General features: G+C 40.8%; 1 protein-coding gene across 9 annotated transcripts in view; it reads left to right on the top strand.

Annotated features, from left to right (window-relative positions):
• LOC133498208 (A-kinase anchor protein 13) overlaps positions 1-27,191 on the top strand; it is a 150,710-nt gene that overhangs the window by 107,213 nt on the left and 16,306 nt on the right. For 7 of the 9 annotated variants that reach the window (XM_061814771.1, XM_061814766.1, XM_061814768.1 and 4 more), the window contains 14 exons: positions 7,122-7,281; positions 13,482-13,549; positions 13,748-13,817; positions 16,904-17,054; positions 17,143-17,279; positions 17,385-17,531; positions 18,062-18,318; positions 19,779-19,904; positions 20,165-20,282; positions 22,444-22,692; positions 22,782-22,858; positions 23,893-24,074; positions 24,657-24,739; positions 24,812-25,000. In XM_061814771.1, coding sequence (XP_061670755.1) covers positions 7,122-7,281; positions 13,482-13,549; positions 13,748-13,817; positions 16,904-17,054; positions 17,143-17,279; positions 17,385-17,531; positions 18,062-18,318; positions 19,779-19,904; positions 20,165-20,282; positions 22,444-22,692; positions 22,782-22,858; positions 23,893-24,074; positions 24,657-24,739; positions 24,812-25,000 — 2,014 coding nt within the window. The remainder of the gene's footprint in view (positions 1-7,121; positions 7,282-13,481; positions 13,550-13,747; positions 13,818-16,903; positions 17,055-17,142; positions 17,280-17,384; positions 17,532-18,061; positions 18,319-19,778; positions 19,905-20,164; positions 20,283-22,443; positions 22,693-22,781; positions 22,859-23,892; positions 24,075-24,656; positions 24,740-24,811; positions 25,001-27,191) is intronic. The other 2 variants (XM_061814770.1, XM_061814769.1) reach the window with 1 other exon arrangement.

Here is a 27,191-nt window from a genome sequence, read left to right as displayed (position 1 = left end):
CCTCAATCATGGCACTTTCAACAGGACAGGAGCCCTCACACTTCATTTCAGCCACCATGTTCAAAGTGGTTGTTACTGCAGTGGTGTCGTCACACCGTCAACACCAAAATGCTCATTGCAGAAGTATCAGCCCCCACTTCCTCTTTGTCTCCCGGCTCAATGGCGTCTCATTGCTGCTTCTTTTAGCCGCCATCGGTGCCCAGCAATGTCATGCAGAAGGCTGATGCGGACCCATGGCTTCTCCCTTAGGAGGTGGAAGGGTTGGACCCAGGTAGGAGGGCTGGGTCCACAATGCTGCGTTCTGAGTGTCTAATATTGATCTTCTTTCTTGTGATGTCTTGCTGATGTCTTGAACAAAGCTTTAATGTTGTTAAGTGTTGTTAAACATGCTTCCTTGTCTTTTTCTGCTTCTTACACTTTAAAGTAGGAAACATTTAGTGTATTACCAGACTCTACAGAGACGTTGCCCTGTTTCATTGTTGGTTGAAACGTTTTTGTTGTGGCAGAAAGTGCAGGTTTTGACATACCTTCAAACAATTCAAAATATAAAACTAAAATAATGACATCAAAGCCACCAATGTTTTTATTAACATTTTAGAATTTTTAGGAAAAGAAGTTGGCAACGTAAAGGTCTTGCTTTATAACATTCTTCACTGTCATACAAATGTTAAAGGAAGTTAACCACTCTTGTTACGAAGGCAAGTAAAGTAAAACCATCTGCCGAGAGTCAATGGCAGTGCATTTAAAAAAAAAAAAAAAAGTGCACAGGGTGTCAAGCTTAAGGCAGTCCATATCATGTAGCTGTATACATTTCCTGTTCGTATTCTAGTGTTAACAGAAGTTGACAACTATATCATAAAACTACTCACCCATTATTAACCAGTGATCTTTGTGTTTAAGAAAGGGGAGATGCAAACTTGGCGAAAGCTGTGAACGTCAGGCATATAGCGCCCTCCATAATTATTGTTACCCCTGGTTAAGATGTGTTTTTTAGCTTTGAATATTTTTTTCTAAATAATATGGGACCTTAATGGGATAAAAGAGAAAAATCCAACCTTCAATACAAGTGCATTTATTCAGTGGGGAAAAAAATCCCACAAAAAGAAACAATTATTTGACATCAAATAATGTGTGTCACAATTATTAGCACCCCTGGTGTTAATACTTTGTACAACCCCCTTTTGCCAACAAAACCGCACCTAATCTTCTCCTATAATGTTTCCCAAGATGGGAAAAGACAGAAAGAGGGATCTTCAGCCAGTTCTCTTTGCAGACTCGCTCTAAACCATCCAGAGACCTGGGCCCTCTCCTCTTCAGCTCACCCCACAGGTTTTCAATGGGGTTGAGGTCTGGGGACTGAGATGGCCATGGGAGGAGCTTGATTTTGTGTCTGGTGAACCATTTCTGTGTAGATTTGGCCATATGTTTAGGGTCATTGTCTTGCTGAAAGACCCAGTGACGACCCATCTTCAGCTTTCGGGCAGAGGGCAACAGATTTTGATTTAAAATGTCCTGCTATTTCAAAGCATTCATGATGCCATGCACCCTAACAAGGTTCCTAGGGCCTTTGGAAGCGAAACAGCCCCACAGCGTCATTGACCCACCCCCTTACTTCACAGTGGGCATGAGGTGCTTTTCAGCATGCGCATCTTTCGTGGCATGTCAGACCCACTTAGTTTGTTGCCAAAAAGCTCAATCTTTGTCTCATCTGACCAAAGCACACAGTCCCAGTTGAAGCCCCAATACCGCTTGGCGAACTCCAGACGTTTGCGTTTATGATTGTGAGTGAGGAAAGGTTTTCTCTGTGCATGCCTCCCAAACAGCTTGTTGGCGTGTAGACAGCACCTGATGGTTGATTTGGAGACTTTGTGACCCCAGGATGCTACTATTTGTTGTAATTCCTTAACAGTGAGTTTTGGAGATCTTTTGATTTCTCTTACCATCCTCCTCACTGTGCATGGTATCAAAATAAACTTGGGTCCTCGTCCAGGCTTGTTTACCACTGTTCCAGTTGTTTTGAACGTCTTAATTATTCCTCTCACAGTGGATATGGGTAGCTGCAGTTGAGTGGCAATATTCTTGTAGCCTCTGCCTGACCTGTGAAGGTCGACGCACATCTGCCTCACTTGTATGCTGTGTTCCTTTGTCTTTCCCATGTTTAAGAGTGGATAAGAGAAATGGCCTCTGTGTCACATCATATTTATACCCCCAGGGAAACAGGAAGTGATGAATTACTAATTATATGTACACTTTGTAAACTACTGTAGAAATGACAGAAATGCTTCAACTATATTTATTTCCTGGGAATTGTTAAGGGTGCCAATTATTGTGGAACAGGTGATTGAATGAAAAATAAATATTTTTTAGTCAGGGATTTTTTTATTTTCTTACAATTCATTTGAGTTGAAGGTTACATTTTCCTAAAATTTTCAGTGTGACAGTATTCTTCTGCAATAAACACTGAATTTATTTTTAGGCTTTTAACACATCTTAACCGGGGGTGCCAATAATTATGGAGGGCACTTGTACTAGCATTTGGAACATACAATTCTATTAACCTGCATTGTGAAGATAGCCTAAAAATAGGGTAATTGCTTTGTTATAATTTAAAATCAAACTACTTACCTTTTGATATGTGGAGGAGGTGTTGTGTTTAAGAAACTGCAGAAAGAGGCTTCCTGAATAATAATACCTTATGTATATATAGTGCTTTTCAAAAGTCCTAACGATGGTTATTAAATAGGTAAGGCTGAATAAAATTTTGATTATCTAGTGGAGGCTGGGGAAAAGGGTCCCTGTCCCTGTTAAAGGTACTACCCCTGCAAGCAACCTCGGATAAGTGGTAGTAGATGGATGGAATAATTGGAGTTTTAAACAGCATTGTGATGGAAGATTCCTGTAGAGGTCTGACAGATGGGAGGTTCTTTGGAGAAAGACGTGGTAAACTTAGTTAAGTTGAAGTTAACCACCCCAATGGCAGGATTATGGTTTGTGGCTGGGAGTGGAGTTTCTTCGCATCGTCAAATATGCCGTGGTTACTGGATGTTTGTGATATTGGCAGTTTAGCTGGAATGGCCTGAGCAGCCAGGATGCAGACACTCATGACATGGTAACCTGACTCTATGCCACATCCCATTTTTCCATTCTATAGTTGTAATAATTTTCTTCTTTGACATCTTTGGAAAGCTTCTGCAGTGGCATTGCTTAAAAACAGACATAAAATGAAAATTCTGTGGAATTAATTATTTTGACAGTGAGCTGATGTCTCGTCCAATCAAAGTTGACAGCTTTTGTGCAATTTTAGTGGATGTACTTTTCCTGGTTTCTTGCTCAGTCCCTAGATTTTGATATTCTCATGTCAGATTTTCCTTAGTGACATTTTGAGCTGGAGCTGTAACTTTGTTAAACCAAAGTTTGGAAGCTCTGCTTTGTCCATTTCCTCTGGGTTTGGGTGGATGCTTTGTGACGTCAGGCCATGAGAATAGTAGCTCTTGTTCTTCTCCACATAGCTTCATTGGAATTGCAATAACCAGATGGAAGACGGTTGATGTCATCGCTCTCTGTGTGTCCAAGAGTTCCCAACTCGCGAAAGTTTGTGAAAAAGAGAGACCTAGATGGAACATCTTTGTCAGCTGTCACGCTTCCTGGGAGGAGCCAGAGTCATTCTACCGTTCTTATATGCAAATACGTTGGTCTCTTGTATGAATTTAAACACCCAAGTAAGTCTTTCCAAAAATGTGTCTCTGAGCAAGCAAGCCCTTCTGTGCTTCTGTCCCACTATTATGTAGCAGTGGGGCTCATTACACTGCTATGAAAAAGTTTTGGTCCCCTTCTCAAATGCTTACATTTTTGCATAGATTTCTCCCTTTAAAGTCTAAGCTCATCAAACAAATGGAAAGAGCAGACAAATATAACATGTGAACTTAAAATGCTGTTTTGAAATGGTAAATTCATTACGAAGAAATAAACCTTCAAATTGGCCTGGATCTTTCTGAACAAGCAATTAAACCCCTTGTTATAACAATCCATCCTTCTAGCCATTTTCTTTGCCCCTTATCCTCACAAGGGTCGTGGGGAGTGCTGGAGCCGATCCCAGCTGTATACGGACAGGAGGCGGGGTATACCCTGAACTGTTTGCCAGCCAATTGCAGGGCACATTGAGACAAACAGCTGCACTCACAATCACACCTAGGGAGAATTCAGAGTGTCCATTTAATGTTGCATGTTTTTTGGGATGGAAACCAGAGTGCCCGGAGAAAACCCACGCAGGCACGGGGAGAACATGCAAACTCCACACAGGCGGGGGCCAGGATCCAACCCGGGTCCTCAGAACTGTGAGACCAACACTTTACCACCTGATCCACCGTGCCGCCTTGTTATAACAATTTATTTATAAATCATTAATTGTGGCTAATCATAATTTTTGGTTCATTTTCATCGCTCACACCGAGGCCTGATTCCCCCTCGACCTGTTCAATCAAGAAATCACCTAAATGTCCCAACAAAATAAAGCAGGACAAAAAATCTGATATAGCTGCAACAAAATGACACAATCCAAAGAAATTCCAGAACCGTAAAGAAATTCCATCCATCCATCCATTTTCTTTGCCGCTTATCCTCACAAGGGTCGTGGGGAGTGCTGGAGCCTATCCCGGCTGTCAACAGGCAGGAGGCAGGGTATACCCTGAATTGTTTGCCACCCAATCACATGCCACATAGAGACAAACAGCTGCACTCACAATCACACTTAGGGGGAATTTAGAGTGTCCAATTAATGTTGCATGTTTTTGGGATGTGGGAGGAAACCGGAGTGCCCGGAGAAAACCCATGCAGGCACAGAGAGAATATGCAAACTCCACACAGGCGGGGCAGGGATCGAACCCGGGACCTCAGAACTGTGAGGCCAACGCTTTACCAGCTGATCCAATGTGCCGCCTAGTAAAGAAATTAAGTAATTCAAATCAGTTATTCTGGAAAGGGTTGTAAAAGCCTTTTCTAAAGCTTTATGATTCCAGTGAACCATAGGGAGTGCCAATATCCTAATATAGAGTAAAAACCTAACAGTGGTGGACCTTCCCAGGAGTGTCCGACATACAAAGATTACCCCAAGAGAAATGACTCAGGCAGGAGGCCACATAGGAAATGAAGACCACTTCTGCAGGCCTCCCTGAGCTCAGTTAAGGTTCATTATGCAATAACACAGGGAGAAAAAATGGCACCCATGGCAGACTTCCAAGGTGAAAACTACTGCTGACCAAAAAAATAACATAATGGCTTAGTTTATTAAAAAAAAGAAATGATTTCCAAGACTTTTGACTGATGAAATTAAATTTGAACTTCTGGCAGAAATGTAGCACAGTATTTCAGAAAAATAGCATCATCCATCCATCTTCTACTGCTTATCTGAGGTCAGATCGTGGGGAACTTCCCTTTCACCAGCTACTTCATTTATCTCTTCCGGAGCAATCCAGAGGTGTTCCCAGGCCAGCCGAATGATGTAGTCTCTCCAGCGTGTCCTTGGTCATATCTGGAGTCTCCTTCCGGTGAGCAACATCCAGAACACCTCACCGAGGATGCATCCGAATCAAATGCCACATCCACCCCATCTGGCTCCTTTCAATGCAAAGGAGGAGCAGCTTTACTCTGAGCCCCTTCCGAATGACCAAGCTTCTCACCCTATCACTAAGGTAGAGCCCGGACACCCTACAGAGGAAACTCATTTCGGCTGCTTGGATCCGGGATCTTGTTCTTTCCGTCATGACCTACAGCTCGTGACTATAGGTGAAGTAAAGTGAAAGTGGTAAAGTGAAAGCTTCCCCTTTTGATTTAGCTCCTACTTTACCACAATGGACTGAGACAAAGTCTGCAATACTGCAGACGCTGCACTGATTCGCCTGTCGATCTGTCATTCCATTTTACTACTTGAATTCATCTGCTTGGGGCAGTATCTTACCTCCATCCAGGAGAGGGCACGCCTGCCTTTTCCAACTGAGGACCATGGTCTCAGATTTGGAGGTGCTGAGTCTCATCACAGCCGGTTCACATTCTTGATTGTGTATTTGGGAACTGTGGTTTTTAGTTTTGATACAGAATCACTACAGCTTTATTAGTCAAGTAAGTAAGAGCACCAACAGCGGTATCCATCCAAATACTATCCATGCCACTTGTTCATTCTAGCAAGCAACAGCGCCATAAAGCATGTAGAGAAGTTGTGCCAGCACAAGCCATGCTGCTTCCTAGTATGCTTTGTGTCGCTCGTTTATTTATTTATTTTTTTTAATTAATATTGTAGTTGAAGTAAAGCAAGCTAAACTGGAAGTTTTACCAACACAACCCATGCTGCTTCTCAGTATGCTTTGTGGATCTCTTTTTTTTTTTTTTTTTTTTTAAACACTGTAGTTGTAGTAACTAGCTCTTTACTTCCATTTGGTCCTGTCCTTGTTATGACTGTGTGACTTCGTCAGCCTCGGTTAGTATGTGTGCATTTTAGTTTCATGAAACCCTGACTTGAATCATTTCATAAACAGTGGCCTTCCAGTTATGTTCTCAGAATACCAACTGTGTAAGTTGCTGATGTTCATTGAAATGTTTTCATCTCTAAACCAGGAGTCTCATTTGTCCTTGTGTGACTGATTAGCAACAAACTATATTCAATTAACTAATGATGAGTGCAGTTGAGTAATTCTACTGTACTATTCCTTTAAAAAGAAAAAGCGCTTCGATGCACTGAATCACAATAAGTGACAATTGTAATTAAAATGTGTGATCTCCCTTCTTTTGTCTTTATACTGTCGCAGCACGTATAGTAAAAAGAAAGCGGAAATGTGGATCAGGTGCTTCCTTCCTCCTACATTCTGTAGTCTTGTTCCTTTTTCATCCAGCACACAGGGTCATCCCAGTCTTGTTTTGATTGTGAAAAGCACTCAAAAGTGAGTTTGGAATCTAAAAAGCAGTTAGTTCATGCCATAAACAATGGGCAGTTTGAGGGATACCCCAATTCGCTCAAATGGATTCCAACAAAGAATTTCCAATTGCTGGCATGTTTTTTTTTTTTTGGCTTGCTTTTTTCCACTGCAAAATAAATTTTTTTGTTTGTTTGCTCCTGTGCTCTACCTGTACAGGAAAAGGAGCGGGACAAAAAGGAAAAAGAGGCAAAGGAGAAAGAGAAGAAGTTGATCAACGGGCATCACTTCGCCACCATGGGTTCTGGCCAGGTGCCACCTTTATCTCACTGCTCCCAGTGCAATAAAACCCTCAATAAGGAGATCTTTCAGTGCACATGTAAGTAACATTACATGTCCTTGTTGTGTGCTTCCCCTCCAAAACACTTGCTTCATAGTTACAAATGTGGTCCCTTTCGATTGATGCTGTCAAAAGAAGAGTTTTTTTAATAAAATTATTATTATTATTATTGTCATCGTTGGTCCCCTGCATCATACTTAGAACTGTTCATGAATTCGATGAACTATTATAGGACGAGATCATGAAAGGCCCACTGAATGTTTTTTTATTTTTATTTTTTTTTTGGTAATCTTCGTGTGATAGTAAAATTTTATCCAATTTTCTTAGCCGCTTATCCTCACAAGGATCGCGGGAGTTCTGAAGCCTATCCCAGCTATTTTTGGCGGAGGAGGAGAACGGGGAGAACATCCAAACCCCACACAGATGGAGCAAGGATTTGGATCCCAGTGCTCAGAACTTTGAGGCAGGCGCTAACCAGTCATTCCACCGTGCCGCCAAAAGTTAATGTTTTCTAATGTTAATAGTATTTTACGTACTACCTAGTGATTTCTTTAATTCTACACTATGATTTTGTTTTAAATATTTCTTTGAAGTTTTAATATCTTTTCATCGAGCGTTTTTTTGCATTACACTAAATTGTCCATTGATATGAATGTGAGTGTGGATGGTTGTTTGGCTGGAAACCTGTTCAGGGTGTATCACATCTCCCTCATGTGTACTTCTCATAATAGACACGTCATTAGTACCATATTAACTTTTAGTATCCAAAAATACAAACACAAAATCACAAGTCTGTTTTTTGAGACTAAAGGGATTCAACACAGCGAGGAAAAAGCAAGAAAGAGGATGTCACTGCTTGCGCAAGATATTGGCGCAACAGTCAAGATAAGCAGAAAGCTTATACAGTATGTCTCTTATTTTGGCTTCTCGTCACTTCTGAGGGTGTTTCCAGGCAGATGTCAGCCTGGGATATATTTAATCTTTAGCACAGCCATTCTTTTGTGTGATCTTGAGGCTACGACATAAAAAGGCCTTGTAAAAGCACTGAAGAGGTGTAAATGTCCACAGAACTCTGAAGCAAGAATAGACAGTGTTGCATAATCTTTGAGGTTAAAAAAAAAATACAAAACCTGTAAAAATCAAATAAAAAGAAACAGTGCCTTAAAAATAGCACCCCCCAAAAAAAAATCCAATGCAAACCAAAATTAAAATAAAATCCCAAAATACAAAAATTACAATGTACCATACATGCTTATGGAATGTGGAAGGAAACCGGAGTACCCAGAGAAAACCTGTGCGGGGATGCGGCGGGGAGGGGGAGGCCCTATTTGAACCTCCAATCTCAGAGAGGTGGTTGTCAGATGTGCTAACCATGCAAAGACATGAGCAATTTCAATGGTAGGTTTTTGACAAAAATGAGAGACAGAATATCAGAAAATAAATCTGAAATGCTGTGTAAACTAAATAAAATTATTTTTCCAAATGAAAGTACTAGAAAAATTTTAATAGTATAACATGTTATTAAAAGTAGCAGTTGAAAACTGAATTATACATTAATACAAATAAAATACAATACAAAAAATACAACTAAGATAAAATACAGAGATAAAATTAGCATAGTAAAATGTGAGAAAAAAAACACACACAAATGAAAACTAAAACATGCATGATGCGGTCAACCCCTATTTGTGCAGACTATTGCATAAAAATAGATAGAGCTATAGATAGCTATAGGTGCAGACCCCTGCAAATCTACTCTCAACTGAATGAAAAAACGTTATCAGCATTACATTATCAACAAAATTGTTCTGTATATGTCAAGTTGTGCAAGACAATTTGGAAACAGATATGAGAAGAATTGAAAATTCTCAGTCGTGAACTGGTTCAAAAACGTCCACCCCCAGCACTGTTAACCTGCAGGGCGCCGATGGAAATTCAACTACTGTGAGTCAAAGACGAAGGGGAAGTGGAAAGCTTTTTTTTTTCTTTTAGTCAGAAAGAAAAGAGGAAAGCACAGAAACTGAAATCTAATGTGGCACCTTTGAATGTTCAGACTATGATGGGAAAATCTCGGGAGTTGGTGGACATGATGTTTAGGAGAAAGGTGTGTGTGTGTGTGTGTGTGTGTGTGTGTGTGTGTGTGTGTGTGTGTGTGTGTGTGTGTGTGTGTGTGTGTATAAAATATAGTGCCTTGTGAAAGTTTTCGGCCCCTTTGAACTTTTGGATTCAGGTCTGGACTTTGACTTGGCCATTCCAACAACACCTGGCTACGTCTATTTGTGAACCATTCCATTGTAGATTTGGCTTTATGTTTTGGATTATTGTCCTGTTGTAAGATAAATCTCCATCCCAATCTCAGGTTTTTGCAGACTCAAACAGATTTTCTTCCAGATTGGTCCTGTATTTGGCTCCATCAATCTTCCCTGTCCCAGCTGCAGAAAAGCAGGCCAAACCATGAGGCTGCTACCACCGTGTTTGACAGTGGGGATGGTGTGTTCGGGGTGATGAGCTGTGTTGCTTTTATGCCGAACATATCGTGTTGTATTGCGGCCAAAAAGTTCGATTCTGCTTTCATCTGACCAGAGCACGTCCTTCTACATGTTTGTTGTGTCTCTCAAGTGGCTTGTGGCAAACTTTAAACGAGACCTTTTATGGATATCTTTGAGAAATGGCTTTCTTCTTGCCACTCTTCCATAAAGGCCAGATTTGTGGAGTGTACGACTGATTGTTGATTTCTGGACAGACTCACCCACCTCAGTTGTAGATCTCTGCGGTTCATCCAGAGTGATCAAGAGCCTCTTGGCTGCATCTCTGATCAGTCATCTCCTTGTTTGAGGTGAAAGTTTAGAGTGATGGCCGGGTCTTGGTAGATTTTCTTTGGTCTGATACTCCTTCCATTTCAATAGGAATGCTTGCACAGGGCTCCTTGACATGTTTAAAGCTTGGGAAATATTTTTGTATGCAAATCCGGCTTTAAACTTCTCCACAACAGTATCTCGGACCTGCCTGGTGTGTTCCTTGGTCTTCATGATGCTCTCTGCACTTTAAAGTGGGCCTGTCATGAAATGGATGATTTTTGGTATATTATTAATGAAAAATCCACAGCCAATATGGTCCCATGTGTTTTTTTCACCCAAAAACATGATTTTGACATACAGCATTTTGTAACTCCCGCTATGAAAATCCTCTCAGGGATTTTTTTTCCAAGAAGAAGCAGGAAGTGACATAAAGGACAGTGGCGCCCCGTAGTGGACTCGTTTGTTTCCATTAGTTTTACCTCCGGGAAGGTAGCTCGTTGTTCCTCCGTGTTAGTTATATTTCCGGCTCATTGCATTGCTGGACATTGCTTGAACACTTGGGAGAATGGAATTACCCTTCATAAGTTTGAAAGAGCCGCTGTTTGTTGTGAAAAATGGATTGCAAGGGTGCAGAGGACGAGAGCTCCGTGGGTTCCAAATAACAGGTAGGGGTGTATACAGCTACTAAAAAAAAATAATAGTTTGGGGCGGACCACGTTATCGGTCTCTCTCATAACGTAATAAAAGATCCGCTTATGAAACGTCATCGATGTGCACGTCCCCCAGCCAACAATGTCTCACTCAGCCTCGTCTCGATAGTTTTCATCGTGTACTACGGCGGGTTTGAACATACCCCTAAAAGCAGCATGGCTCGGCTCCACCTCCTCCTTATATGCCACCACGGCGCAGAAAATCAGCCACACCGGCTGAGGTCACAGCTTCTGCAAACCCTGTGCGTCGGGCTTTGCGATGACGGCGGCGCCTCTGAAGAACTGGATAAAGCGCCCCGGCTCGACTGTGTTGCTCAGTACTGTGGCATCTGTGAGCACCCCCCCTAAAGCAGCACCGCTCGGCTCTGTCATAAGCCACACCGGCCGGCTGCGATGAGCCGCGATGGCTCATCTCCGCCACGGAAGTGGATCGGATGGGGATCCGGTTTGGCTGTGATCGCATATCATCTGAATATGGCTCGAAACAATAGTGTAATATTGCCCCGGTAACTTCACTCGGTTGTGTGGTGTTGTCCTTTTCGAAAAGAGCTTCGGTGTCAGAAGGGGCGTCGGAAAAATGCGAATCTCTCTGTTGTTCGGCTTCCATAGTAGCATGCACTGCGCGTTTTCAACGGCGGAAGTGACGATGACGTCAAGGACAGAGGACCCGACCAATATGACGACTACTTGGATGTCGAGGAACACTCAATTGCGCAACTTTGCGCATGGATGATGCACGATCCGCTCACATTTATTTTTTCGTATAGACATTTAAGTGAATGCTGTTATGTATTTTTCATTACAATATCTATTTTAGAATGTTTATAGGGATGACAGTCCCACTTTAAACAGAACCCTGAGACTACCACAGAGCAGGTGCATTTACACGGAGACTTGATTACACACAGGTGGATTCTATTTATCATCGTCAGTCAACATTGGATCATTCAGAGATCCTCACCGAACTTCTGGAGTGAGTTTGCTGCACTGAAAGGGGCCGAATAATATTGCATCCCCCACTTTTCAATTTTTTATTTGTTAAAAAAGTATAAAATATCCAATAAATTTAGTTCCACTTCATGATTGTGTGCCACTTGTTGATTCTTGACAAAAAAATGAACATTTTATATCTTCATATTTAAAGCCTGAAATATGGCGAAAGGTAGAAAAAGTTCAAGGGGGCCAACTACTTTCACAAGGCACTGTATATTTGGTGTCCAGGAATGCAGGTGGAAAGGGAGTAAGGCCTTAAGTTTATGGGCAGGGTTCAAATTATTTCACAATGGCCATTGTGTAGATGATAGAAGAGAAATGAAGTAGGCATTATTCGAAATGAATTGTTAGTTAAGAATGTCGTTGAGGTGAAGAATATCAAATCGAGCTGAATCTTCTGAGTGTTATGTATAGTGTGATTACTTGCTATGCCCTCAAACAAGATGTAACCTAAAGTTGAAACAGATATTGCAAAAGGAGGTCGAGAAAGTAGTTATGAGCATCACAGACAGAGAGAGCGAGAGAGAGAGAGAGTCACAATTGGCGTGGATTGAAGTGGAAATGTTGGTGAAAGAAACAGGGATGATGAAGAAGTAATGGGTCAGTACGGCATCCAGGAAACAAACTTGGAAGGACACATTGTGGTAGACTTTGCAAAAATTATGGACTGTTATGTTACTTGACAGATGAATCTCTGCAAGGATGAATTCTAATGTTTAAGACCACAGTGGTCAGTCGAGGCATGATGTATGGATTTGAGACAGTGGCATTTATCACACAACAAGAAAGAGAGCTGGAGGTGGTGGAGGAGGAAGATGATGAAGCTTGCTGTAAGATTGACCAGATTGCATAACATTCAAAATGAGCACATCAGAGAGACAGCAAAAGTTAGATGTTTTGGAGACAAAGTTTGAGAGAGCAGACTTACATTATTTGGAGACGTCCAGAGGAGAGAGTGAGTCTATTGTTAGAAGAATGATGAGGATGGAGGCGCTAGGCAAGAGAACTCGATGAGGACCAAAGAGAAGCTTGATGGATGTCATGAGGGAATACATGAGGCCAGTTGGTGTTTGAGAGGAGGATGCAGGAGATAGGCTTACATGGAAAACGGTGATGCGATGTAGCGACTCGTAACATGACAAGCTGAAAAGAAAATGTCTTTTACTGTTGTCATAATTATTTCAGTAACAATGTACATAGATTTACAGGGGGAACTTAACCGATTGCAGAATTAATGACATGCTAAATCAACAGTTAATAATTATTTAATGTTGTTGTCCTTGTCATTTTATGACAGGAATGTCAGTGCAACTTTGTCCCACCTCATCAAATGTCAGCTTTTGTAGGCAGTATGAAGGGTGTCTCTAGCTCCTGAACTAGAAGGGAGGAATTTTGTTATTGTTGTTTACAGTCAGTGCTCTCTGAGACCACCTTTTTAATACTTTTCAGTAGTAGTGGTAGAAGAAGAGATGATGTATGAGTCTCCATAGGAAACAAGAGAATGTTTGTCCTCCAAACTCCCGACCAAATCCTACTTTGGCAATCTTCCTGTGACTAAGAAACTTTCCCATGAATAGCAAAGGCTAATGTGTTTGTCAGCCATGTTAAATTTTTCCCCACCCCCGGTATTACTCCTGTGTTGCATCACATGCTGCAATCTGCTTTTCATTAGCAGGCCAGTTTTCCAGCTACCACACCTTTTTTTCACCCGCCATTCTCCCACTTTTTTTTTTTCCAGACTGCAATGCCTGTGTGCACAAGAGCTGCAGGGACGGCCTGGTCGTTTGCACTAAGGTGACGATGAAGGTAAAAAAAAAAAAAACTCCACTGATGCATTAACGAGGTTTCACATGGGCCAGTACTGATACTTCTCTCGCTCTCTCTCTCTCTCTCTCTCTCTCTCTCTCTCTCTCTCTCTCTCTCTCTCTCTCTCTCTCTCTCTCTCTCTCTCTCACTCCCTCCCGCTGTCTCTCTCACTCCCTCTCTTGCTGTTACACTCACCAGTTGCCCAGGCAGCAGTCTAGCACGGTCCTAGATTCCAGCTCGTTCCCCAGCGTCACCATGAGGAACAAATGTGAGTTGTGACCATCAAACACAGCTTAAAATGTGCAGTAATGTAATCACAATTACATTTAGATACACTCCCATTGTCAAATGCCAACATGTGAAAGAGATGTCAATTGACCAGAAGTCATAGAAATGACATGTTTCAGTGCATGTAGCCACCCCAAAACTAGGGGTAGCATTATTTTTTTTTTCAGTGATGAAAGTCCTCCGGATTTTCCCGGAATTCCAGTTTTTTAAATTTTTATGAAAATTGCTCTGGAAAATTGCCTAAAATTAATCAGGATATTAGTTGTCAACATTGAATGAACATGCGTTTGAGTTCGTTGTTTTGCTTTCACGAGCGAAGCCATGTTGAGCCACGAACACTAGTAACAGTAACTCCCCTCCCCTCGTATTCTCTCAAGACGTTGCTTATTTTGTGTGGTTTTCATATTAATTTATGTGTTTATTTCATGAACGTTGTTAACTAAACAAGCCTGTTCCAAAACAACCGGTATTCACCAGGAAAAAGGAAATGCAAATTAACCGTACTGAACATGTACGAAAGCGCATGTTCAGAACTGCTTCACGTAATGCGAGCGGATTTACGTCGAGAGTCATCAACATCATGAGCCATGTCAAAGGAAATTCAGTTTCACCAGGTGTGCTCATTGCGTCGATCGCGAGGCAGTGTGACACCGTAAAAAAAAAAACAAAAAACAACGCTAGACTATCATTCACCTTGTCGCTTGATTCAGGTGTGGCCAATACGTCGAGCGCGTGCACATAAAGCCGCATTCTAGCAAGCCGGCCTATTTACGGCAGTCCCGTGGTGCGTGAACCACCCCCTCCCCCCCAACAATACGTCACGATTGCCGACAGGAATGTTTGTTACAATGTATCACTAAACTTGTTGTCACTAACGCAGATTATGTTGAACTAAACTTTCAGCATCTTCAAAACATTGCGACTATAGACCGTTCGTGTTTATTCCTTGACAGGCCAGTGCATTTAACTTTTCTCCAGATAAAGTTTGTCAGATCAAGAGTTTTTGTTGATGAAAAATTTTCAATACCGTTTTATAGCGTGTTCTACTAATATCAGTTGAAATTGGAAATGATCATTTCTGAGTTTGAAATTTTTGTTTTCTATTTTAGCTATGTATTTTTGTATTTTATTTTTAATTTACAGCTGTTATATTAATCCAGGAAGGTATTTTAAGGCCATCCCTAATCACACCCGCAACTTTATCTGATAGCATGACTGACCAAACCCGTACATTTTTCAAATGTTGCTGTACGGTGTAGAAAATCTAGGATATCTTTTCACGTATGTTCTATATCTATACTATTATATGTATAATGTGGGGAAAAGGACAATTTTAAATGTCTTTTTACTGAATAGTTCACTTAATTCATTAGTCTTGAGATAAGATGGCATGTTTTAATGACAAATGTGATTTTTTTTTTGCTATCCAGTGATAGGGGGGGGGGGGGGGCAAACAAATTGGGCTTGGGGAACTTCTCCCAATTTATTTTTTTTAGGTCAGGACTTTTTACTTTTTACTTCCAATTTTTGTCTGAATTTAGTTCACAGATATCAGCAGAATGCACCACAGCCATCCATTTTTTTCAAAAATTTCGCGGGGGGCATCCCCCTGAACCCCCTAGTGCTTGCATTTGTATTTTCAGGAATTTTCATGCAAGTCTACTTTTATTTTTCGTTCATTTTTACTTGATTTAAATTTAGAATGGTGTTAAATATATTTCTGCCATTTATTTTTAGCCTTTCCAAAAATCCTTCCTATAATTTTTAAAATATTAATGTTTTTGAATTTTTTTTAAATCACTTTTTAATTTAATTTTGTATATTACTGTTCATGGGGTATAGGAACCAGGCCTGACAGAAAATAATGTAAAGTTACTGCTAATTGATGCACATTATAATTGCATTTAGGAAAAAAATGTTTTTTGTAAGAACAAAATAAATGATTGAATAACCAGGTAGAACTGTGGATAAGATAGATCAGGCTTGGTTCCTCCAACAAGGATAAAGAAAAAACAATCCTTGAATTTGTGAAATATTATATTTTACAGTATGAATTATGTAAAATTCTTTTGACCTTTGTACTTTTACTTTTTTCTCATTCTAGAAATTTTAATTTTTTTTAATATTTGCCATAGTATACATGTATTTACAGTGAAACCTCGTTTTAACTAATCTAACTTTGCATTTAATGGACAGAAAATAGTGTACAGTTGGAGCTCAAAATCTATCTATCTTTATGCACCAACGAAGTAGTTTTGGATGTATTTTAACATTTTTCGAACATTTTAAAGATTTTTACATTTACTTGTTATAATTTTTGACAGAGCAGCACAGTGACCGACTGGTTAGAACATTTGCCTCTCAGTTCTGAGGAACAGGGTTCATAACCCAGCCCTGCCTGTGTGAAGTTTGCTTGTTCTCCCCAAGCCTGGGTGTTTTCATTTCTGGGTTCTCCGGTTTTCTCCAAATACATAAAATGTAGGTTGATTGAATACTCTAAATTGCATGTAAGAGTGAATGTGAGTGGGAATGGTTGTTTATTTCTATGTACCCAGTGAATGGCTGGCGACCAGTTCAGGATGTTCCCCGCCTCTCGCCCAAAAATAGGTGGGATGGGCTGCAGCTTGCCCACAAACCTCGTGAGGATGCGTGGTTCGGAAAATTATTGAATGAATAATTTTGTACTTTATTGGGCGTTTTCCATCCCAACATTTTCTGTTACAATTCATGAGTAAAGTGGCTGGAGAAAACCAAAGCCAGATGTGCTAACCAGTCTTCCATCTGGGGGGTTTATCACAAAAAAGAATTAAATAATTATTTTGTCCTTTAATATTTTTGTAGGTGTTGTAAAGCAGAAAAAAAGGTCCTCAATGGTAACCGACAATCTGATTTAATTTATGACCCTCTCAGAAGGACACCAGGTTATAATCTTTGAGATATGCATTAGAGGACGCACTCCCTAGGCTTTTAATGCGAAAACCCAAGTGAAGTTCCTTTTGGATTTCTTCTAGATCCTTTGTGGTGTTTGCCACTAACTGTAAACTGTTTGCGTCTCTCCCTGTGCAGCGTCTGGAATGAGAGAACGTCCTTGGTCAGCCATTTTGTCCCCGGAGGACCACTCATACCTGGCGATGCCACTGTCACGCCGCCACACCAGCCTCATGCCTTTCCATGGCACCAACCTGTCAAAAAGTCTTTCCATTAGCAATATTGCTGGGTTAGTCACCATTAACATTTCTGAATTGACTGCATCTGTTATATACATACATTTACATGTCCGGGTGTGGGTGCGTGCATGTGTGCAGTCCTGTGTTTGACGAGATCCCCATCAAGGGCCTGCGCTATCTTTCTCAGTCCACCGACTCGCTCAACAGGACCAATCAGGTCACAGAGTCCATGGAGTCACTCACTGACGAAGGTCATTACACACCTTCGCAACCATGTAAATAAATGGAAACACATAAAGATGCTTTTATAAGGGATAATAAAGAAAACTGGGGGAAAAAAGAAATGGGTAAATCATAGGTTTTTCACATGCCTCTCATAGGGACAGAGATGATGGACAGCCAGCTGTTGGGCGAGTTTGAAGGGGAGGCTAAGGAGATGGAGGCCGACTCATGGAGTTTAGGCGTGGAGCAGCAGTACCTGCAGCAGCTGGACCGCAACCTGGTCAAAAGGCAGGACGTCATTTATGGTCGGTACATCCCACCTCCTCATATTTGAATGATTATATGAATGATGAAACTACTACGTGCACATACTCTTGTTTACCTGTTTTACAACAATACCTCTTCATTAACACGAAATTGTACAATATTCCTGTTCCTGCTTTTATGTTAGCATTATTAGCTTGAATCACGATCCTGACGGCTAATTTAGAATAAAACGAGGATACTTGACGTGTGAAGCACAGAACCATATATGTTTGTGGGGCATGACAAAATGTCCATCTGAGCCTTCTGCAGATGTAGCAAGACTGTTAGTGACTGGAGAATGGTGCAGGAAATTACATCATTTTTGTTGGAGAATTTAGTTGGCAAATCAAATTATTTGTCCACTCGGTCATTTGTAAACCAAGGCTCTAATGATGTCCAAGAGAAGCCGACATTAATTTAGTAATTTGTGTTCTTATAACTGTTCTTCGGTTCTCAACATGAAGCATCTTTTTGATTTTAGGGAATTCTTGAATAGTCCTAAACATTATAAACTCTTATTTTACCGTAGAGCTGATGCAGACCGAGATGCACCACATCCGCACGCTGCGCATTATGTCAGAGGTTTACAGCAAGGGCCTGCAGAAGGAGTTGCAGCTGGAACCGCAGACCCTGGAGCGGCTCTTCCCTGCCTTGGATGAGCTTCTGGAGCTCCACACACAACTTCTCCTGCGTTTGCTGGAGAGGAAGCGTGAGTGCCAACAAGAGGACGGGCACTCAGAGCAGGGTATCATTGTCCACCGGATAGGGGATATCCTCCTCAGCCAGGTGAGAGGTACAGATCTCCTCAAATATGTACGACGTGTCATAGGCGCTGTTGTTCATATGCCAACAAACTTGCCTTCCAGAACAGCAGAACAGTTTTACACCAAGAGAAACAGATGGAGATATCATTGTGATTTATTAAACATAAATTTAAAAAAAAAGTTGGAAGGAGCCTTTCAAATTTATAGTTCATAGTTGGCATGGTTTGGTTAGTGTGCAGGCTGTCCCAAAAAATGTATCCACACTTTAAATAATTGTAAACTTGATGTTTATTATAATTTGAGTATTTTTTAACATGTAACAGAATTTACAAATATTGTTATTTACAGTGTATACATTTTTTGAGGTCCCATAGCTCAGTGGTTAGAGTATTGGTTTGGTAATCCATGGGTTGTGAGTTCGTATCTCACTGGAGCCTCTACTCCCCAAGAGGGGTTGCGTTGGGAACGGTATCCAGCATAAAAAAAAAAAAAGAAAAACTGTGCCGAACAATATTAGCGTTCATCTGAGATGTCACGCTGTGGCGACCCCTAACGGGACAAGTCGAAAGAAACTCATATGTGTATACATTTTTTGGAACACCCTGTATTTTTTGTATAGTTAAGAGCATAAGAGTGTTGACATTTTCATTGTAAGTTTGCAAAAAGATGAATAAAATTGTTCACAAGTGTTTTAATGGGAATGTAAATGCTATAATCTGAATCTTTTAATCGCCCATGTAAGTTGGCCACAGTGCACACGTCTGATGTTGCTCACAGTGGTCAAAGCCAAACAAAACAAAGCAAATGTATTAAGCGCATTTCATAGCTCCTCTGTTCTGATTTGTTTAACATATCTAGATGTAAATATGAGATGAAAGGAATTTTGAACTTTTGTTTCATATTTGTCTTTTGATCTGAAACCAAATGTCTTCAGTATAAAACTTGCCGTTTCATTACTGTTTAAGTTGACTGTGTAAACCGAAATGAAAAATGGGAAGGTAGCCAGACGAAAACCCCCAAATTAATCAAGAGATAGTCTCAGAGATCAGTCATGAGAAATGTCACATCAATTTGGAAAAACACCCCACAGTTACAAAAGCAAATGTTAAACCTAAAGTGACAATGTTGCAATAAGTCTTAAAAAAATGTGGAAATGTGTTTTGAAAAATAGTTAACGTGTGAAGTTAAGAAAAGTGAGCGTTATGAAGATGAAAAATGTTAAAAGAACAGCAAGTTCAAATAATAGTAACGTTACCAGAAAATATAAATGCTTTTAAGTTAGAAGATGTCAAAAAATATTAAGTTAGAGAAAGTCTAATTATTATTACTTACATACTTTTTTCCCTCTGTTGTATACTGAAGTTCATTTTTAAAAATTGTGTTTGGCTATTCTGCCTATGCTTGTCAACAGTTTGTTACCCATGTCTCTACAGTATTTTAAGTAAGTACTTTTAAATAAGTTTGAACCCAATCCTTGTCCAGTTCTCGGGATGTAACAGTGAGAGCATGAAGAGGATCTACGGGAGATTCTGTAGTCGCCACAATGATGCTGTAAATCTGTACAAGGATCATCTGACCAAAGACAAGCGCTTCAAGGCCTACATCAAAGTATGTCCATTTTACTCTTTCTCCCTTGGCAGTTTGTAGAAGTACAAGCCATAGAATTCATCCCAAATGGCTGCTCCAAGCCAAATTGGCAAACTTTCTGTTTAAGCTTCTGGCAAGGGTCATTAGACAATAGACATGTCCACTCAGAATTTGTATACATGGCTAAAAATGTTGTTTTGGGTCTTATTTTTTTCTTAGTGGTGCTCCTGAATGAAATCTTGCAAAAAAGTTTGAAGGTTTTGGTTTTTGTCTTCCAATAGAAAAAGATGAGCAGCAGCATTGTTCGGCGTCTCGGCATCCCAGAATGTATCCTGCTGGTAACCCAGAGGATAACAAAGTACCCAGTGCTGATTCAGAGGATCCTGCAGCACACCACAGGTCAGACAAATGCCATGACTGGCGAAACTTCAGCAAACTGAGCATCCAAAGCTGGTATTCCCAACGATTCTGCCGTAGTACTGGTCATCAGCTTTACCACAGGAATATATAAATTTTCCTTCAAGTGGTGCACAAATTATACAAATAAAAATGTGTCCTGGTTTATCCACTTACGGTATAGGAGCAATATATAGTGATAATCAGAACAATTAAATGTTCTTCCATTGATGGAAGACAAAAGTTTCCATTCATTAAACATAATAGCATTGTGTTTAATCAGGCCCAGTCTTCACAGTTTGTGAGTTAATTAAGATGAGATCATGGTCATTTCATAGCAAAAGACCAACCTAACAAAGCCTACCATCAGTAACACACTATGCTGCCAGGCACTCATATCCTGCAGTGCCAGACGTGACCTCTGCTTAAGCCAGTACATGTCCAAGCCTGTCTGAAATGGCTGACAATGATCCCAAACACATCGCCCAGGCAATGAAGGGGTGGCAAGCATTTCACGGTCCTGGAGTGTCGTAACCGGGCTCCAAATCTCACCCCCAAAGAAAATCTTTGGATGGAGTTGAAAGTCTCTGTTGGCCAACAACAGCCCCAAAACATAACTGTTGTAGAGATCTTTTTCTCATAGGTGAGGTATACCTATGATGATGATTGCACCTCTTTCTCATATTGTTCAGGGGGAGAACTTGCACAACCGGTGGTTTTATCCCTCCCACACACACTTTTTACTGCTATTTGTGAAAACACACTTTTTAAAACTCATTTCCTAGTTTCTGTTCTCACTATTCTACTTCTGTTCTCTGGATAAGAGCCAAAACATCTCACTTTGTTTAGCTTCACATAAACTGACACATAAAAAAAATAAAACAGAAGAGAATTCAACATTGTGTCTTTAAATAACAAACCATTTAACCAAAGGACTATCCAAACCATATAATTTTGTCTAACAAACAGTTTGCTTGCATATTGTAAACACCGTAAAATGCAAACCGCCTTAAGGCCACTTTACGCTCGACAATGCCTGCATTGCTTTAAGTGACCTACGTATTGCACCACGCAGCTCCTCTGCGTAGCTTGGGCGTAGCCTGCCTGGCACATGTAAAAAAAAAAGTTGCTGCACGGCTCTCAGCCCGAATAATTGGCTCGTGTTGGTCCCATGGCGTAATGGCGTACTCACCATTCCTCCTGGCTCCACATAGCAGCTCTGCTGCATTATAATTAAAAATATCGTCTGGTCATTTAGGTCCATTTGTTCCGTTAGACACTCTTTCACAGTTCCTATTGTTGTTGCTCAGTCCCTTTGCTATGAAAAGGAAAGTAAAAACGGCTACTGGAAATGACCAAAATGTGCTGAGGAAACGCCATGCTGTGTTGTTCTGGCCAATAGCAGCCTTGGTGGCTCCTCTGACTTGGAGAAGAACTGCAGCACATTTTCTTAAGTGCATGTGTGGGTAGCACTGGAGCATAAAGGCAAACTACGCTTGGGAAAGCCACAGTGATGTCTTCGCGGTCGCCACACGTGCGTGTATAAAGAAGCCTTTAGACTAATTTACAGGTGTAAATTAGCAGTGATGGCACAGCAATTGTAATCCTTAAAATAAAGGATATTTAAACACACGTAGCAGCAATGTGATCATAAAATTCATCATTTAAGATCTGCAATACAGCGGGTGCACAAAAGATGATACTGATATAGCTGGGAACCACTGCATTTTGGAATCAGGCTGTTACATCATAAAATGTGGTAAAACAGAGGCTTGTTGAAATTATCCACATTCTGCTATATGGGTGTACTGTACCTAGTATGTCTGTTTTGGGAAAACAATTCTAAATCTATGTCCAGCTGTACCAAGTTTTATATACATGGAGCCAGTAGAACAACATTATGATAAAGCCTCTCGGGACAAGTGTTCCAAACAGCATGATTGGGAGATCTAGAAGAAATAAGTCTGTAAAGGTTGAAGGTAGAACCAATAGAACTAATATTTGATATACATGAAATACAAAAAATTTCCAACACATCTCCTTCCCACCATTACACTTTGCCCTCCTGTGGTGGTGTCAAATACACTGAACACAAAAAAGCAGAAGAGGATGCAAAACATTCCTTGGGGGACTCAATGAATCAGCTGCTTCTTTTACGGTGCAGAGAGCGATGGCGACCACGAAGACCTGTCTGAGGCGCTGCGCCTAGTAAAGGAGGTGATCGCCAGCGTGGATGGCCGTGTGAATGAGCACGACAAACGGCGGCGCCTCAAGGACTTCCATAGCCGCACTGACACCAAGTCCATCATGATGATGAAGAGTGGCCAGATCTTTGCCCGGGAAGACCTGCTGCGACGACGCCTGGTCCACGACGGCTGTTTGCAGCTCAAGAGCCACCAGGGACGCCTCAAAGGTGACAGCACTTGTTTCAATAATAATAGGACAAGCCGAAAAGAAAAGGAAGAATAGAGAAATGCATTAACAACATGTTCTCCTTCTCAGACGTCCATGCACTGCTTCTGTCAGATGTCCTGGTATTCCTCCAAGAGAAGGACCAGAAATATGTCTTCGCCATGCTGGTGAGCCTGCTCACTGGAAAACTGAACTTGGTTAAGCTGTCTTATAAGTAGACTGAAAAAAATGCAGAAAAGACAAAAGTGAATTTAAAAAGTCTTTAAGAATAAAACTGATTCAGAATGTAGTAGATAGATTTTTTTTAATGTATAAAATAATGTTCGCCAGCTTCCTTGTATTACGTAGCTATGAGTGTTTTTTTTCCCCCCACACCTGAGAACGCACCTACACAGTGAGTGAGAGGAGGGGTGGCAAAGAAACCGCACTCATCATGCCAAAATTGCCTGGCCATTTGGAGCAGAGGCCTTTAAAAAGACAAATAACATGTTAGCAGATTGGAGTGCAGCCTTGGGCAAAACACGAGCAGTGGTTAGCAGACCTCCAGCAAGGCCAAACCATCGTAGCTCAAGACATCCTAGATGATACCGTTGCTGTCCTGGGAGGGGCGGGTTAGGCTTGGTGGATTTCTTTGATCACTGGCCCAATTGGCTCTAATGCAAGCAGACTGTAATAATAATAATAATAATAAAACCCTCCCCCCTTTGTACTTAATTTACACTGTACACATTTTTTGTTTTCACAAAATACTGCAAACAAGAAAAACCAATGCAAACATGCTGCCCCATAGTCCATCTCCTTAGCACAGATCTGTGACTTACCAAGTTGTATCAGTATTTGAGGTCTGATCTCACCTTTTTTTGACTAATTACTTGATTAAGGCTGTTGTTGGTACTTTTTTTTGCCTCAGTATGGTGGCTGTTTATAGTATTTAATGTATTCTTCCACTTTGCTGGATGACTAACCATTTTTTATTATTCCCATCCATTTTATTCCCTCTATCATCCAATCCTACTGTAATCTACTTGTATTCCCCTGTTCACATTTGATTCTTCCTGTCATTTTTCCTTTCCCCTGCTTGTCGCTTCACCAACCCATTTCCTGTCCACTGCCTCATCATCACCATCTACTTTTCCTGTCATTCGTCTTCCTCTTTGGCCCTCCCACCCACTGTCTAAACCCAACCCCACCGCCCCGGTAGGACCAGCGCTCAACTGTCATCTCGCTGCAGAAGCTGATTGTGCGTGAGGTAGCCAACGAGGAGCGGGGCCTTTTTCTAATCACAGCAGGCATCGAGAAGCCAGAAATGATGGAGGTCCTGGCATCCTCCAAAGAGGAGCGCAACACCTGGATGGAGCTTATTCAGGACACTATGCAGTCCATGTGAGTATACCGAAGAATTACAGCCCACCCCCGACAAACTTCCCTTTTTCTCAAGTATCCTCATGTTGCAGCCCAGGAGTTTGGTTGATTCCAACAAAAAAGACAGCAAATAAGAGTTGTACTAGCATGCTATGATTAATTACTACAAACAATGTAAAAACAATAATATATTTGCACGGCACTAATTATATATTCGTGTTTTTAATGTGTGAAACCCATTCCCAGCTATTGTATGTGCTGAAAAAGGCACCTATTTGTGTGTTTTTGATGCTCTTTCTGAAACGTGCCAATATGCCACATGATGGCAGTAAAGCCATGCCTAAATAGGGATTCAGTACAGTACAGTGGGACCTCGAAAGAATATACTAATCGGGTCACAGGTTCGTCTGACGCAGCTGATTGTCTTTTATATTTAATCACTTTTTTGAGGCCATGTGCACTCAAATGACTAAAGTACAAAATATTTTTTGTACTTTCTCCCATCATCTAAAAAGCTCAGTCCAGTACAAAGTTATCATAACTAAATGTAAAAAAAGTAATTTAAAAGATGGCAAAGACAAAACACGTTTTTGTGCGGTGCAGGGAACGGGACGATGACGAGGGCATTCCCAGCGAGACAGAAGACGACAAGCGACAACTGGAGATCAAAGCCAAAGAGATGAGAGGTGAACAAATGATTCCAAAATGTGCTCTGGATACTTATTCAGTATCTTCGCTTTCCTTCCTCACTGCTTTAGACCGGCTGAAGCAGAAGGATGCTGAGATCGTATCCCTTCTGGAGGAGAAGGCTCGGCTCTTCCGGGACATGTGTGAGGGCTCTGGTCCTGTTGAGGAGGCCTGCCAGCAGACTGAACACTTCTTCAGGTCACCTGGCGGGCCCGAGCCCCCCAAAGGGGCGTGCATCATGAAGGATGCCCTGCAAGAAGGTAAGTGGAGGAGGCTTCAATGCTGTCGATGAGTTTTCTGGTTCATAGGATGCAAGAGATGTTTATTCCTTCCAGGCTCTGCTGCTTCTCTTCTAAACGTAAATTATTATTGCACTCCATTATCCTTAAGGACACAGCTGCAAACAAGACTTTTTTTTTTTTTTTTTTTTGACAAGACAATACTCCAACTTCAGTGCTATTGTGACTTTTAATGTATTTTACATTCTAGAACTTCCTGCATGCATCTTGTGTACATGGAGGACATTGTGAGAAGGATTCACTTTCCACAATTTTTTTTTCACAATTACCCATCACCTTCCGCATGGAAATAAATGGAAGGAGCAGCAATAATCCTCATACAAGCAAAATAGCGCAGGGCATGCTCGGTCACGCAGTGCATGTCATATGATTCAAATATCTGGATAAATATATACTATCCCAGCTGTCTTCGGGCAGGAGGCAGGGTACACCCTGAACTGGTTGCCACCCAATTGCAGGGCACAAAAAGACAATCAACAGTCGCACTCACAATTACACTTAGGTGCAATTTAAGTTAATTTAGTCTGCCATCAATGCATGTTTTTGAGATGTGGGAGGAAACCGGAGTGTCCCGAGAAAACCCACGCAGGCACGGGGAGAACATGCAAACTCCACTCAGGCGAGGCCGGGATTTGAAACCTGGTCCTCAGAACTGTGAGTCTGACGTTCTAACCAGTCAGCCAATAAACAGAACAAATATAAATAATTCATAGATTAAGAAACAATTGCACAACTGCACTCAGTGACGTGACACACTATCACAAGAGTAATGTGATGACACTTTTCACCAGGTTTTTATGACAATTGCCACCTCTTACAATAGAAGTAGCCAAAATGTCGAAATATAATCTATAGAGGGGAAAAAATTTGATGGAACACTGAGCCACACACAGGCACATGCTTGTACAGAATGTATCATAAAGGTATTGCGCTTCTTGTCAGTATTTCATGAGAACCACCAACCTTGTACATGTTTGATAAAGAGAATGACAACATAATCATAATAAATGGTGGTGATAAATAATCCAGTCAAAACCATCCACGGCACGCGCATGTGCACTTGCAATGTGGAGAATAAGTCATATGGGTAACACAATGACTCCTCTCACCAGTTACGATTCCTAAACACCATCTTACACAATAGAAATAAGCACGACATCTAGAAGTAACCCTAAAAGAAAATTTGTCAGTATGACAAGACAAAAGATGCCACATCGTATTCCTGGAAATGCAGCGAGGTCATTTTAATGACCCGCATTGCTGTGTCGCCTCCCTTCCTCGCTGATAAAATGTTTCCTTATCATTGCTGAGAATTAAATACAGAACAAACTCGTTCCCCTTCATGGATGTCTTTGTTTATTAGCAAGTAGTCATTGCAATTAGCAGTAATGAACATTTCTAGTTGACTTAAAAAACATCAATTTGAGGTCTTTTGAAGATGCCTTGTTTTGTACTGTGGCTTTTTTCTTTCTGCACATGTTCCGCCTCATTTCATCAAAGTACACTATTTCCATTTAAATAGATAAAATACACATTTCTGTCCTCATCCGCTCTGTTAAACAATTTAAATGTACAAATACATGCGGGACATCATCTGGACAGTATTCATAGACTTTCAGTTTTAATACATTTTATTACAACCTTATTACTTGTTTTTTCAAATTTCCACATACAATTTTATACAAGGGCAATGGCTCTAAGAAAGAATACAGTCAAGAAGGAGTGGCTTCACGACTGGCATGTGAATGTACTTTTGTGTCCTGAGACAAAATTTCAATAGGAATCTCTGGAAAGATCTGAAAATGACCTTACTCATGCTCTCCATCCAAGCCAATGGAGTTTCAGAGTTGATGCAAAGTGGAATGAGCAAATTCAATCAAAGATTGGGGTGCAAAGATTATGTAATCATTTGAAGGTGAATAACCAAAGTACTAAACAAAGGCGGGGTAATATATGAAATTATTTTTCTTTTTTGATAAATTAGCTAAAATTTCTAAATAAAACCTCATGATGCATGTGGATACAGTTGAAGCCAGAAGTTTACATGCGCTGTGCAAAAACACACATTTCATTTTTTATCTTACTGTCTTAAGTCAAATCAGACTAAACCTATTTCAGATCAGTTAGGATGACAAAAATTATTAAATTTTTG

Source organism: Syngnathoides biaculeatus, chromosome 3 (genome assembly GCF_019802595.1).
Source record: "Syngnathoides biaculeatus isolate LvHL_M chromosome 3, ASM1980259v1, whole genome shotgun sequence".
Taxonomy (NCBI): Eukaryota; Metazoa; Chordata; class Actinopteri; order Syngnathiformes; family Syngnathidae; genus Syngnathoides; species Syngnathoides biaculeatus.
This window is presented reverse-complemented; position numbering and strand designations above follow the sequence as displayed.